Genomic DNA, 15,800 nt, shown 5'->3' with positions numbered 1-15,800 from the left:
TTCTCCCATATTTGCATGAAACTAGTTTGAGCCCAGCAATGGGATGCTTGCAGTTTGAATTCTGCTCTGGAGAATGGGAACATGGTATTTCTGTCACTGCTCTGAAGAATGGAGATTTAGTGTTTTGAATATCTAAGCAAGGGACAACTTCATGTCCTATATCCTTTTTTTTCAAAGGACACCTGTTAATGTCTTAAGTTTTCTTGTGGTAGCACTCTATCCTGTAGTCACTTATGTCTAGGTAACCGTACTTAATCCTTTTGTCTAACTACAGTGTTTTCTGTATAACTACATATGTCTTCTAGCTTGTAAGACTTCTGAAGAGAATTTAATTTGAATTCTGTTCAGTCTCAAAGCCCACTCCTTCTTTTCTAGTAAGGATCAGTCTTGGAGTCTGGGACTGCCTAGTTCCAAACTGACATATTATGATGGGCTGATTCAGTTGATCTACAGAAATGGTACAGCATACAATGATGAGAAGAAAACACAGCGAGCTACCCTTATAACTTTCCTGTGTGACCATGAGGCTGGAATAGGTCAACCTGAATATCAGGTAAGTAGTTCCAAATGAAGGAGAGGCTCTCATTCCTAATTCCTGATGATTGATGCTAGGCCAGTGCAGCAGAGATTCATGGATGGAAATATCCAGTATCTATAGTGCAGACTGCTAAGAGAAACACTTCTACTTGTCATGGTGTAATTGCTGCTTGTTGCAGCCTTAAAGCTTGTCTTGCTCACTGAGCAGTAAGCTGTTCACCTGGATCCAGGTTCCCACTTCACTTATTGTTTAGCCTCTGGGTCACAAAACTACCATTTCTTTTGATCCTGTGTATTTCTGGCTGAAAAAACAATGTTCTTCTGGCTGAGAAGGTACAAGCAGTAGCTTTCTTCTGTAACATGGCAGATAGCACTTACATTGCTCTGGTCCTGCTTGTAGAAGACTTTTTGGTCACACAGCAGGGTAGTATCTATTAATGATAAGACAGAGCTACACAAATCAGTCTGAGAAAGTGTATCCCAAAACCAAGGGAAAACAATAAGCTTAATACAAAGAGTAGTCTTGGTTCACAAAGTCCTTACAAGCAACACTGATCTATTGTGCTGTTTTTTTAGGTAGAAGATAACTATACCTACAACTTTAGATGGTACACTGAGTATGCCTGCCCTGAAATACCACTGGAATGTGTTGTGACTGATCCCAACACCATGGACCAATATGATTTGTCAAGGTATGAAAGCATCATATAGCTTATCTGTGGGTTTGGCTCTTCTAGCCATGTTCTGACTGATGACTGGGATGGCTAGCTGGTAAGCACTAGGTGAAGTTGGTCTCCTGCACAGACAACACTAGAAACTTCATCTGTTGTAACCAACTTAACTGCAAGTATCTTGAAAAGAATGTTTCTCTCTAATGAACTGACTTGTCTCATAAGATACAAGCTGACATTTTTGAGTCTGTTTTATTAAGAAAAACTCATTACTTTAATTGCGCTCTTCCTTTACTTCCTAGGAGTGCTCTTAATTGCAACATTTAAAAATGAGGGGAAAGTTATATCTTTCTGAAATGGCTTGTAGTTGCTCTCTTGAGGCTTAATGAAGAAAGCTAGAGAGAATGTATGAAGTATGTGTATTCTTAGTATAGAACTTTCTCCCACTCAGCTTAGCCAAATCTGAAAAGAGAGGTGAAAACTGGTATGCTATGGATAACTCAAAACCAGGTGAACGCAAGAAGTACTACATAAATGTCTGTCGACCACTGATTGCTGTGCCAGGGTGTGATCGGCGAGCATCAGTCTGTCAGATGGAATATCAGCATGATCACGTGAGTAGTCTTTGTATCCCAGCTCTGAGTTGGTTAGCTGACTGGGTGAGATTAAGGGTATGTAAGATAGTCGCATGAATTCTGTTTCCTTGGTGCAAGATGCAGTGGTATCCTTACTGTTGGCATAATCACTGCAGAATGATAGATCTCCTAGAAACTGTCTTCCTCCTCAAAAAACAAAACTTTAATTTTTACAAGTGCACAAATGTGTCTTACGTACATGCTGCTTTTGCTTTATGTTGTGAGGCAGACAAGCTGTATCTTTTTCAGCCCCTTCCACCCTGTTTTGCATCTGAGCTTTTTCCTCTTGCATCCTGCTAGATTTTGGGACTGAATCACATATTGGTGAAGGATGTATAATTGAACTATTTCTCACAGTTCTCTGAAGGTGAGATCCATAAAACCACAAGACTGAAAATCAAGTAGGATTTGAGTCATGTGCCTCCTGTTACTATAGAGAAGACTTTTCTAGTGTCTTGAATGCTACCTGCAATCCATTAGTGGAATAGCAACATCTGGAACATTTCACAAAAAACTTTGAGACTTCCAAACAAATACTTAGTCCTGTTTCCTACTAAACTGTCATATCTGACAACTGCAGTAACATTTAACAAATTGGTTATTTAACAAATTGGCTATTAATCATGAAAAGCAGTACTGCAGACATCTGCTTCAGCATTTTGCTCATGTTTGTGTAAGCTGAGAAAGCTGCAGCCTCCAAGGCTGCTACCATTACTTTAGAAACATGCTGCTCTTGGATGCTCTGTCTTACTTCAGGCCTGGATTAGACTGAACTGTAGAAGAAAAGTGTTTAAAGATTATTTGTCACCCAACTTTGAGCTCTCATCTGCTTTGAGGAGTAGATTAGGCAGAAGTTGGGGGTGTGTGGCCATGGGCTTCTACTTTCATATTTCCCTGCAGTGTATTAAGTTGCTATGCAGCTGTGTGGTGACAGGCTTGATGCTTTGCCGGAGGCCTAGGTTCAACCCTGCTCAAGACTACTGGGCAAGTTTTACTAAAGGATCACCAACCTATGTCTTGATTCCTTTTGTAAAATGGAGAGAATACCTTTCCTCCATGGTGCTGAAGAGAACATCAGAGTGACTGAATGTGTGCATCACCATCATGATACTTTAGCTCAATATTAGTTCCTGTAGTTCCTTGTCTGGGCTTGCATTAGTCTTCATTCTGCAAAGCTACTTATTTTACACATAGAGCAACATTGGTAGAATTTCATTACTTCATTGCTAAAGACACAGGAGTAAAAAATAAGCATCATGGGACAACTTAATGGAGTTCTAAACAAACCTGAAGACTTTGGTGTGGACAGAACTCTTGGAGGTGTATTCTGCTTGTGTTGCTGTAGTTAAAGTAGTTTCTTAAGAATAGCCTGCTATCCTCCAGAAGTGAGGACTTTTTTGTACCTATGTAGTTTCAACTACTGCTGTGCTGGTTTAGAGCTGGTTCTGTTAATGCATTTCAGGCTTTGCTAAGCATGTTGGATCCATAAGGTCAGTTCCAGGAATGCCTAGAGGCCTTCCATGTATTGTTTTAAGAGCTATATGAATTATAGAGTACCTACTGCACATGAGGCTTAGGCTTTACCAACTTGCCACTTCTAAGCCGCGTAGCTGCGAGATGAGGCTGCTCTGAGACACTACAGGCACCTTGTAAAACAAAACTATCAGTGGAGCTTGTCCACTAAACACGTGAAAAGTATACGGTGGGTGAGAAGTGCAGGGAGACCTCTTGAGCTCTCACTTGCTTTCACAACTCTTAACCTTCTGTAAGCAATGGTATTATGGTAGGTAGTTTCTTCTATTTTGGCTATATCCACAACTCTGTTTGCACATGAGTTTAAGAATTGCTGACATACTTTTCTTTATTTCTAGGATTCTTTCTCTGAAGTCACCTCTATTAGTAATCTTGGTGTTGCCAGTAAAGAACTAGTAGTTGAAAGACCCGGTCACATTTCTCTAACTTACACAAATGGCTCTGTATGCATCAATGCTGATGGAAAGAAAACTTCTTATACCACCACCATCCACTTCGCCTGTTCCAGGGGGACTCTTGTAAGGACAAAATAATGTTCAGTTCTTGCTTTATCGTAATAGGCTTTCTGTTGTATAATGTGAAGTTACATGAAGGTGTTTGAGTAGGTTTTTTCCACAGGGGAGACTTCCTGAGTGCTTAAAATGGAGATGAAAAACAAAGCTGACTTAGATGCCAGAGAAGTGTCTGCAACTCTTTCATCATAAATTTAACATAGTGGCTACAATCAGTAAAGCTGTTAGTTTTTAACTAGTTGACAGTGATATTTCAGGCTGGTCTAATTAGCATGAAAAATGTGTGGGGACTTGAACTTGACTGCAGAATTATACATGCATACATTGCAGACCCCCTTAGGGAGAAGAACATTGTAAAGTGAATCTGTAGGCTTAGATTCTGCATCTCTGTGGCTTGCTGATTCTGGGTGAGTTCTTACTTGTGTAAAGCTTTAGCTGATTCAGCTTCACATACTGAAGTTCAGATTGAGGGGACTATTAGACTGAAGCCTGCCTAGACTACTTTTTTGCTGATTTGTGGAGTTGCCAGTATGCTTCTCAGTCGCTTGATCTTCATCCTGAGAGGTATGGTAAAGATATGAGTTGCAGCAGTTACGAACTGTGCAGCATTGCTTTTGCCTGAAAATGCTGAAAGATGTAAGTAATTAATACTCCTGTTAAATCAGCTAATGTGATATTGTCACTTGCTTGACTTTTTTTCCCTCTTCCTCCAGTGGAGTATGTATTAAGCCCTGAAACTCTCCAAAGCTTAGATTGAATCAGGGTCTGGTTATGCATGTCTAAACTCAGTATGTTATTTCCTAAAACTTGCTAAAATGTCATGCTAAGTGTTTAGCTAGACAAAATGCTCAGTTGTGACTTGCAAAAGAGGGGTGAGGGGAAGTGAGATGGAAATTGTGCATCTAAATCAAATACATTTGTAGTGAAGTCCTTTGGGGGGGGGGGGGGGAAGTGACAACTCCTTATAAAGGAGAATCTCAAAGATGAGAACGTGTTGGTTCTTATTTGTCTTGATTCTGGTTTATTCTCTGTTTCCAGAGTAGCAGCCCACGCTTTATAGCTATTCAGGAATGTGTGGCCACCTTCTTATGGGAAATCGAAGCTGCTTGTCCAATCAAGAAAACAAAAGATGATTCTCAGGTGAGAAAAGGGGAGACAACTGTATTCATAGTCTCTACATGCTATTTTCTCTAGCACTCCCGCTTGCAGCTTTTAAATGACTCTTGTGGAAAACAGACTACAGTGAAGTCTGAAGTTGATACTCAGTTTTGTGATGCCTTCATGCTTTCTTTCCTGAAGTGCTCATGGCGTTTCCTCAAATATTCTCTCAAGAGAAAACAACTTATTCGCAATGGCATTGAATACTTCATTCCATTATAAGGCTGCTAGTAAAACTGAGTATGTATGTGAGGACTTGCATTGTCCTTGTTCAGGTACAGGTCCATTGAATGAGGCTTACTCACTTTTACACAGAGCTACTCAGTTGCTTCTACTTTACAGATCTCAAAATCACATTAGTGTGAAAATAGTCCTCATTTGAAATTTCCTTGCTCTTTGCTAACCTGGTAAATGAAGCCTGTTAAATTGCACTTTGGTATATTGGCATGTTGCTGATGCCAGTCGACAATGCAAAAGGATTGAATAAGGTGTTGCTACTTCTGGAGCTATATTCTGGTTGCCCTAATCAAGTTGTTGCTTGGCATGTTGCTGCTTTGGCTCTTTGAACAAGTTAGAGGTAGTAGAACTTAAACAACAAGAAATGGAGAGGGGAGGAAAAAAAATAATGGCATCTTAATTTTTTTTCTTTGCAGTCCTGTTCTGTACAAGATCCAAACAGTGGCTTTTTGTTCAATCTGCAGCCATTAGCTACCGATAAAGGCTATATGGCTAGTGGCATTGGGAAGAAATTCATGGTAAGGATTCTAATTGTACAGAGTGGTGCTTATGGATGCTGTTGCGCTTTTCCAGTCTTAGTTGATGAAATGGAGCTTTGATTAAATCCTCTTAGGAAATTTGAGTGGGCAGAAAGTTCTGTGCTTGGGGAAAGAATTGAAGTGTGTGGTATGTTTGGTCCCCCCCTGCCATGGTCTTCAAAATCTCTACCTTCTGGCTCTTAGGAAAGATAAGGTAGCCACACTTTACCTCTAGGCTACGAATGGCTTTCCAATTATGGACTCTGTTGCATCATACTAGTTTATCTGCTGATGCTAAATGAAATGGTGTAAGCCTAGAAAGGGAATTAATCTATCTTTATCAGTAGTCTTAATCTGACCTGCATGTCTGATTACTCCTAGGCTGTCCACAGATACTACTGTAGGTTTTTTAGTCTAAAAATAAACTTGCTAAACTACATCCTGAACTTAATGGGGAGAATGTGTGGACCATGTAAGTTGAAGGTTGAGAATATTATTCTTCTATAGCTGGCTGTCTTGCAGTCCAGAAGTGAGAGGTGTTTCATGTTGTTTGAAGGTGTTCTTGAGTGAGTTGATGTAGAAATGGCTATGCAAGCCTAATCTTTTTAATGTAATTAATACTGTTTACACCCATATTTTTTTCAAAACTTTAGCTAAACATTTGTGGGCCCATGCCAGACTGTGGTAAAATCAATGAAAAACCCGCTGCTGGATGTGAAGCAGAAAACCTGACATCAGTGAGGATTGTGGAATTGGACAAAACCCTGTATCTGTCTGCTGAAGGGTTTCTAACTCTTACCTACAGAGGTCCTCTTAATGTGCAATCAGGTAAGCTCAGGAAATATGCACTGGAGTTTCACACTGACACTGTACTAGCTTTCTGTAAACTGTTTTCATTCCTCCCACTGCAATTCATGCAATAAAACTTACTGGGTTTGACACTAGTCACTTAAGCTAGTTCATGTAAGAACTTTAGGAAGAAATTAAATCTTCATGCAGAATGGAAACTGCTCAGATTTCTCTAATACATCTGCATTTCAAAACTTTTGCAAACAGACCAAATACAACACAAGATACTTTTCATCTACTTAGTAAGAAAAAGTCCTACCTGCATGGAGAAATGGATAGTTGGATTGGGAAAACAAGCAAAATGGACTTTTCCAAGTCATTGCTCTGAGATTCAGTTTCATGAGTAACTCTCTAAACTTGTCTTATTGAAAAATGATCTTTCAGATGTAGAACAGCTTATACTCTTAACTTGAATTTCTTGAATAGGTACTCTAGTATCTCATGTACACTTCTTGAATTCAAGTCTCTTTTTCAAAAAGATTGAAAAACATGCATTTAGCTTCTGGATTCTTATGCTGTCCAATTGGACTGAAACAGAACTTTTATATGAAGGCATATGGCTGCTTAACAAAGAAGGGTTTTAGGAAAAGTGGGTTTCAGATTCAGGAGCCTTAGATGCTCCTGGATGTTGGTCTTCTGGACAGATTGCTTTGGCACTTCTCACTCTTTGCCCAGCCATGATGTTTTAGTGCCAAGTATACAGCATAAAACAGGTGATTGAGCTGTCATGTATCTTGCTTTGAGAGTTTCTACAGCTTTGACTACTCTAGGATATGTCAGTGACAAATATAAACTTCCATATGCTGCTTGGATAGTATCTTTTTTTTACAGGTATTCTAGATTTTCATATATATTGGATCAAAGGCACTTTAGTGGATGTAGTTATGACCCTGAAATGTGTCAAGGCATTCTGGTCTCCCATAGAAAAGTCGGTTGTGGCAGCTAGCCATTTTAGCACAGGTCTCTAAAGAAGGCTTATGTTCTTACTGTTAAAATGTCTTTTTGAACTGTAAGGTAGAGTTTTCCTTGAAGCAGTTTGTCACAAAAGCTGTTGCAAAACTTTAAAGTTAACACTTAACTTAAACTTCAATTCAAATATCCCTGAATGAACCAGCGCTAGATAAGTGTTTGTTTTACAGGGACATCGGACACATTCACAGTGACTTTCATTTGTAATGATTCATATCCTGGAGAGCTTAAATTTGTGCGTGAAGAGATAAACAGTGCACTGAACATCCATGATACTTTCTTTGAGTTTCATACAGCTCTGGCCTGTGCTCCTGCTCCTGTAGATTGCCAGGTTACAGGTAAGTACCTGGAATTTAGGTGGGTTCCAGATAACAAATTTTGGAGGGATTAACTGAACAGTACAACCTCTTATGGTTGGGAGTTTCAGATGGGGTTTAGAATGTCTCTTCTGAAGACACTTAGACTTCATAGAAATTGTGGAGAGGGAGATGAGGTAATAGTTGTTTTGGAGCAGCTTTAACTTAAAATAGGTAAAAAGCTAATGATGAGCATATAGATGTGCACAAGAGGGCTAATACCTACTTTGGAAAAACCCTAATCCTTATTGTGACTAGGTGCTGCTTCAGTCCAACCCTGAACAAAATGTGTTAAATTGGTATTTGGCCTATGCAAAAATGTGCCTGTAAACTGTGGAGTAGTACTTGTGGTAGCTACATAAATTGCTTGTTGTGGAAGGAATGCTGTTCTCTATTTTCTGTAGAAACAGTACCTTCTATGGATATCTAATGCTATTCTGAAAAATAGACTTTGAATGAATGCATATTCATCAATGAAACTTGTACTATTTCAAACCCAATACTGCTGTAATTATCTAATGGTGGTGTTTCAACTTACTGTATGCACCACATATCTTTCAGATGCTGCTGGCAATGAGTATGACTTAAGTGACTTGAGCAAAGAGAGTGAGCCATGGATTGCTGTAGACACTTCAAAGGATGCAAGGAAGCGAACGTTCTTCTTAAATGTTTGCAAGCCTTTACCCTATGTACCTGGATGCCCTGGTAAGCCAAGTGGGAAGCATGTCTTGGGGCTTCTGGTGCGATGCCTTCTAGGCAGAATGGCAGAACCATGGTTATTTTAATGGGATTTCTTGCATCTTGCCTGCTCAGTTGCTGAGCTTGACATACCTTATACAGGTCTATGCAAGGCTAAAATAAAGCATTACAAACTCTCATATGGAGAGTGGTCCTGATATTAATCGGAACTCTTGCATTTTGAAAATGTAGGAAGGCATTTGGGGAAAATACACTGAAGGCAGTATTTGCAAGTATCCTAACCCTTCAGGAAAGGGGAGGAAAAAAAAGTGAGTTAAATATTGAGGCTTCCTAGCTCATAATGGAGCCTGAATGAAAAACTTATGACATGTCTTATTGCAGCTCTAACTTGTTTAGTTTACTTAACCTGCTGTTCTAGCATTCAATCAGTCTGTGGGAGCAGATAAATTTAAGTGCAATTCTAATGTGTCCAGTGAATGCAGGGCAGTGACTTGTTCTTCTCAAAGGCTTTAGGCCCACAATGACTCTAGCTACATTTTGAAAACTCTTCTGTGTTCTGCTTTGAGTGTTTGAGCCAGTCTGTTTTAATGTTCAAAGCTCTCCTGAAACTACTCCATTATACTATCTTATGATAAAGTTAACTCTTAAGTTGTCAAAGCTTTGAACTAAAAAGCCTTTTTTTCTTGTTCCTGTAGGTGGTGCCATAGGATCTTGTGTGAAAGATGCTGATAAAAGCAAGAACCTTGGTGTCATTCAGATAAATCCTCAGGCTGCTACTGATGGGTCATTAAGCATTATTTACTTGAATGGAGACGCATGCAAAGATAATCAACGTTATTCTACACGTATAATCTTCCAATGTGATCAAACAATGGTAACTTTTGGTGCCAATAGCTATTAATAAGGACTTAAGACTTACTATGTCAAAGTAATGACATGGACTTACTATATCAAAGTAGACATAGTTTTATTTTCCCTTGGAATTGAGAGGGTTGTTCTAGAAAGCAGTATCTTTGTGTATAGGCTTTTCCCTTGTCTTTCCTTACAACCACTTTCCTGAGTGCTTCAAACACAACACTGACTTTATACTGTGGAATTCTGTTATCCACCAAAAGCAGTTCTCTGCTCAAAATGAGTATTGAAATTTGTTGATAAAGACTTTAAATTGCACGTATGCTCTCTTGAAACTTGCAATGTAATTGCTAGTAAGCTTTTTGTGGCTCTTCTGTAGGGATCCCCAGTGTTTGAACAAGAGGGTGACTGTGAGTTTATATTTGTTTGGAGAACATTGGCAGCCTGTCCTGTTCACAAAGCAGAAGGTAAGCATATTTTGCTTTAAAATATCAAGCAAGTCTGCACAAGAAATACTTACTGAAATTAGGTTTTCTTGCCCTGCAAATCTTTCCTTCACAAGCCAGCATCTTTTCAGAAAGGCTTTTCTGAGTCTTGGTCAAGTGAAGCTGCACATTTAACTTTAAAAGTGCACTTAGGATGACAGGCAAATGGACTTTCCTATCTGTGGAAAGAAGATGAAAGCAGTAATGCTGTCTCCTTTGGCCAAATCACAGTGCTACTTTGGGAAACCACAGGCAGACTTGCTAGCGGCTTGTAAATCTCAACAAGCATTAGGTTTTATGAAAATGAGGTTGATCCTATGCCTGTTGGTCATTCCCTGTTTTCTGCTGAAGACAGGAAGCTGTAGTGTGAACTTGACCCTTATTAGATGATAGAGAGGAGTATCAATTAGAGTTTATAGTTGACCCTAGGACATGCAAGAGGGAATCAGTTGACTCTTAGATAGGAGGTTGAATGTACAAGTATCTTTTCTGCCCTTACAGGCTTTGTTTTGCAACTCTTAAATTATACCTTATTTTAAACTGTCTGGACTTCCTGTGAAGTGTCTGTGTCACAACAGTCCTGTACATAGCTGAAACTAATCAATGGTCTCATGTAGCATAGGAGAAATGCTTACAAGCTACTGCTCTGCAGTACATGTTTATTGTGCAGGATGCTGGGGACAGAGTTGAGGTTTTGAAGGGAACGAAACTGAAGTCCTGACTCTTACTTGATACTAACTTATTGGGTAGTTGAGCAAAGCATAGTAATCATGTGATACAGCCTGGTGGTTTTAAAAGCTTCAAAATACTGAACTAAGGCTCACTTTAAAACTGAGGGCTAGATTAGTAGCAAGTTACTGCTGTGCATCAGTCAATTAGACCCTTGAAACTAGAATTTCCCAAAAGCTTTTTCTGTACACACCCTATGCCCTTAAGCTGTAGCTGACAATTCATATGATCAATTATTTGTTAACTCAGCAGACTTTATAACAGTTAAAGGAGGATACAAGACTGATATCTAGCACAAATTTTGCTTCTGTCTTGTGACCTCACTGTTCTTTCCAGATGATTAAACAAGTGCTGGACTTAGTGTCTCTGGGTCTATCCTTAACCTTCAGCCATGGTGAGGGAAGAACCTGTGAGACAAATTTGAAACAATTTTTGAACTGCAGTGTAACTTTTCCTCTTGCTTTAGTGTCAATTATAAAAGAAATGCTCCATCTGTAGCTTAGTCTCATTGTTCTAGATCTTGGTGACTTCCTCAAACAACCTGCTTAGCTGGACTAAGTTCTCTAGTGTCAAGCCCCTAAAGTGCTGACTAATCTCTTCTTTTGTGGTCTTAGTCATGCCAGGAAGCCTTAATTTTCTAAGCATACACAGCATGACTTGTAGATACTAAATTTTATTTTAAATCCTTAACTTTTTCTTTAAAGGAGATAATTGCCAGGTGAAAGATCCAAAGTATGGTCATGTTTATAATCTGAAGCCACTTTCCAATAAGGACATAAAAGTGAGTACAGATGAGTATGACTACTACTTCAGAGTCTGTGGAGAGATAACAGAACTTTGCAAACCAGATGTTCATGCTGTATCATCGTGCCAAGTAAAGAAAATGGACAATACTTTCAGAAAAGTAGCAGGTACAGCACTTGAATTTGATGGGAAGGAACTTGAAGAGTGGGAGGATGGGCAGGAACTCCTCATATATCATACAGTAGCTTCAGTTACACCCTTGTTCATCTTGCATATCTCATGAGATAAAGCACCCTAGCACTTTTACTTCATATGCAAGTAAAACCTTATGTGTATTGTTAGCTGCACACTTCAAAACCTCACTCAAACCCTGCTGTACTGGAATAGTTTCACTAAATAACAGGCTTTAGAGGAAAGTTGAGGTCTTTCTATCAGCACTTACATCCTTATTGTACTTTACAATGATTGCTATAACACGTACAATAACCCTACTGCTAGATGCTTTATTACAGTTATGTGCATATACTGGATTAGCTGTTTACTGTTTTCAATTTTTTTGTTTTGCTTTTAGGCTTGCTTACGGAGAAACTGACTTTCAAAAATGGTTTAATAATGATAAATTATACCAGTGGAGAAAAATGTCACAAAATATACAAACGCTCAACAGCCATATTATTCTACTGTGACAAGACTGCATCAGAGGTTAGTTTCAGAACACACTTCCTGTACATACTGTCTTCCAGGGTCACCCTTTCTTTAATGTTTGGGAGGGTGAGATGAAGAACATGAACTAGCTTTCTCCAGGGACTGCCTAATCATTTACAGATTAGGCTGTAGATGGAAAGTTCCTGTGAGATAACAGAATCATCGCCAAATGGTAGTTTGAATTTCCTATTTATGGAAGGTACCTTCCCCGTGCCCTGGGAAAGCCATGGTATGCTATTCCTTTAAGGGATGACTACAATTAGTAAAGCTATTTTAGATGTTGGGAAGGGATGTTCTCACAGAAATAAGAGCAGTCCCCTTGTAAAAACAAGGTGGGAGGATGAATCTGCAGGAAAGCAGGTATTACATGGCCAGAACAAAATAAGCTAGTTACTTGTCATTTTTAATAGCTTTTTCTCTGTTCCTGTGCTTTTCTTTCTGTTTTTAGTGATGCGTAGGGTTACTTTTGCTCTTTCCCTTCCTGACTTCATGGAGGAGGCAGTGGTTCCTAATGGTTGCTCTGTTACTTGAAGTGTGCATGTGACTAAACCCAGCTTTGGAAGAAGCCATGCTTTCAGTTGGTCAGACATAGTACATCTCTCAGAATATGTGTATACAAGTTCCTGGATCTTCTAGGGGCAAGACTGAGACTTCTTGGTAGTTTCCATATGTCTAAGTGAGAAGAAGTAAACTTCTTAACTTTTTTTTTCTTTCAGCCAGTGTTTTTGAAAGAAACTCCAGACTGCACATACATGTTTGAATGGCATACACAATATGCCTGCCCGCCTGTCAAATCTACTGAATGTTCCTACAAGTAAGTCATGTTTCTATTATTTAAATTGGGACTGTGTGTTGACAGAAACGAATATAGCCTTATTGCAATTCAGTGCAAAGCTGCCACTTTGGCTATTGTTTTGACATAGCCAGTTACCACTAACCCAGTAGTTAATGCTAATATATTTTAAGTATCTCTTATAATGTAAATCTAATGTTTCACCGAAGAAAAACACTAATCCCTAGAAGATACTCAAAGACAGTGTCAAAGTGAACTGGGTGTGGGGTTATTGGTGGTTGAACTTTGAATGTTTGTTACAAGTGTCTAGCATTCTTGTTTGAATTAGTTAAATAGTAACTATTGCTGTCTGCCTGGAACTTTCATCAAGCAAGGTTATGCTGGGGAAAAGGTTATCTACTATTGTCAAGACCAAGTATTAGCTCATTAAGGCTTAAATAGGCAGGGTCAAATGCAGCTAATAACTCGCTGGGAGAATGTGGCATGGTGATAAGTGTTTTACCTTAGGGTAGAAAATCTACTATAACTGTGCATTTGTGCTTGGCAAGCACTGAAAGACTGCATGCTTCAATGACAAGCTGAAATTCCTCTCGCGTTGGCTGTGGGCTGTGTGTGCATGGACAGTTACTGTGGGTTGGCTGATGCAGTGATTTATCTCTGTAGAGAGTTTGAGCTTTGTGGAAAGCAGTGAGCCTGGTGTAGGCTTCTTATCCAGCATGGTACTTTGCTTGTAGAGTTATTACATTTAACTTTATTGTGAGTTACAATGCTTAAGCTACTAGATTTAAGAGACTTTTAAATGTCTTTTCATTTAAATTTTTTACTGTCCTTCTTACAGGGACAATGACGGAAACTTCTATGATCTTTCATCTCTGACACGGCATAGAGAGAATTGGGAGGCTATTGCTCTATCTGCTTCTACACAAAAATACTATATTAATGTCTGCGCATCCTTAGTGCCATATGGTGCTGCACGTAAGAGCAAAATAAAAATACGTTCTAGCTGTGGTTAGAGGAGCTGAATGGTAGAACAGTGCTGTTGCTTGTTGTTCAGAGTAAAAGATTACGAAGCAAAGTATGTGGAGACAGTTGTCACCTGGGTACCAAGGAAAGGCTAGAATGTCTCCTGTGACAACTTCAGCGCTCTAGCTCTTCTTTCCTGATTCAAAGTCTGCTGTAGCTCCTAGAGATAAAAATCATTTTTTGGAGCAAGGTGTCTTGAATCTTCTCCATGGCATCTTCAGAGACTGACCCCATTTTTGTGCAGTGGAAGACTGAGCACCCTAGTAGTAGTTACTTCACTCAAGGTCATGCGCAAAGTGGTGGCAAAGTGGCTGCTGGTACTTGTGTGTTTGAGAAAAGCACTGTGGGTATGATTTCGGGGATTGCTTGAAGACAGGTCAGTCATGACATACCTGAAAGTATAGTAATGGAATCTTATTCCAAGCAAGAAAGGCTTAACACCTAGAGTTACGGTTTATTTGTTCATCTGCATAGGTTCCTGTCCTTCTGATGCTGCTGTCTCTGTTATGGATGGTGCAAAATGTATAAGTCTTGGAGAAGTGGCTGATGGTCCCCGGTGGGAAAACGGCATTTCTATTCTGAAATATGTTAATGGAGAGCAGTGCCCAGATAAAATTCGCAAGAAAACAACAATATTGCGCCTCAAGTGTGATGAAAACAGACTCGTAAGTGAGGCCCTGCTGGCAGGGTTTTGCCTTTTCATGAGTTGTATACACTTTTGTGTATATGGGGAGAATGGTGGACAGTTCATATGCATTCCCAAACCTAGTCTTCTGTAAGTGGATGGGAGGGAGGCTTATGAGCAGAGTATGGGGTAGAGAACCTGAACTTCAGCTGCTGAGCAGTTTTTAAGAGATCATTTGGATAAAATCTGTGATAGTAGACTGTACATTTGTAATAGCTTCAATTTGTCTGTCTTTTAAAAATGAATGTATTGCAGGCTAGGAAGTGTTTAGAGCAATAAATAATACTATTGGCCATGTAGTTTTAACTCTTGGTTACACATCTGTGTGCCTTGATATTAAATAATCTGTTTGGCAAGGTGTCTTACCCTCACCTTTTGGGTCTTTCGTTGCCTGAGTAGACTGTCTTAACAGTTTTATTGTTCCTGATAATGATTCTGTGCTGTCTTGTGTGTATGAAATAGCCTCAGTTAATTACTGTAGACTTGAGTTAATTCACTGGAGCAGGGTGGGATATGGAGTCCAAGGATTGGCATTTGAATTCAACTGAACTAAAAGCTCAGGGATAACCCTGTGGCATGAAATCTTACAGTATCACTTTGTAGAGATGTAGCTCTCCATTGATTCATATTTAGGAATCAAAGCCAGAACTTATAACGGCCATTGAAGATTGTGAATATACCTTCTTATGGTTCACGGCTGCTGCGTGTCCTCTTAAAAGCAATGTGCAAAATGACTGCTGGGTAACCAATCCTGCAACAGGTAAGGAGAGGGCATGAGAATTTTATGTGCAGAGGAGGCTGCTGGGAGCAGCACTACTGCATTTGCCTTCTTGAGGGACTTTATTAGAGAAGGACAATGTGGCAGATCTTCTCTGGATAGTGACTAACAAGCTGGTGGGTAGAAATATCTTGTAAGGTACTACTGTGTTGTCCTTTGGGAAATAAATGGTCTGTAGGGAGTTTGCTATATAGCTGTCCTGAAACTAGATTTTTGCCTCTAATAGAAGGCCAAAGAGTTGAGAATTCATAAGTTAGCAGACAAGAGAGGCTGGTTGACTCTCCTACTAAACGAAGTTACTGAGAGCTTTTGAAACAGAAATCTTGACTTTG

General features: G+C 39.4%; 1 protein-coding gene across 1 annotated transcript in view; it reads left to right on the top strand.

Annotated features, from left to right (window-relative positions):
- IGF2R (insulin like growth factor 2 receptor) overlaps positions 1–15,800 on the top strand; it is a 58,376-nt gene that overhangs the window by 24,536 nt on the left and 18,040 nt on the right. The window contains exons 16-32 of the mRNA XM_067293517.1: positions 376–553; positions 1,114–1,229; positions 1,660–1,822; positions 3,715–3,894; positions 4,927–5,028; positions 5,700–5,801; positions 6,455–6,629; positions 7,790–7,957; positions 8,537–8,680; positions 9,370–9,548; positions 9,906–9,993; positions 11,445–11,651; positions 12,056–12,186; positions 12,906–13,003; positions 13,821–13,957; positions 14,480–14,670; positions 15,324–15,450. Coding sequence (XP_067149618.1) covers positions 376–553; positions 1,114–1,229; positions 1,660–1,822; positions 3,715–3,894; positions 4,927–5,028; positions 5,700–5,801; positions 6,455–6,629; positions 7,790–7,957; positions 8,537–8,680; positions 9,370–9,548; positions 9,906–9,993; positions 11,445–11,651; positions 12,056–12,186; positions 12,906–13,003; positions 13,821–13,957; positions 14,480–14,670; positions 15,324–15,450 — 2,486 coding nt within the window. The remainder of the gene's footprint in view (positions 1–375; positions 554–1,113; positions 1,230–1,659; positions 1,823–3,714; positions 3,895–4,926; positions 5,029–5,699; positions 5,802–6,454; positions 6,630–7,789; positions 7,958–8,536; positions 8,681–9,369; positions 9,549–9,905; positions 9,994–11,444; positions 11,652–12,055; positions 12,187–12,905; positions 13,004–13,820; positions 13,958–14,479; positions 14,671–15,323; positions 15,451–15,800) is intronic.

This window comes from Apteryx mantelli, chromosome 3, assembly GCF_036417845.1.
Source record: "Apteryx mantelli isolate bAptMan1 chromosome 3, bAptMan1.hap1, whole genome shotgun sequence".
Taxonomy (NCBI): Eukaryota; Metazoa; Chordata; class Aves; order Apterygiformes; family Apterygidae; genus Apteryx; species Apteryx mantelli.
The sequence above is the reverse complement of the archived record's forward strand: the minus strand, read 5'-3'. Positions and strand labels throughout refer to the sequence as shown.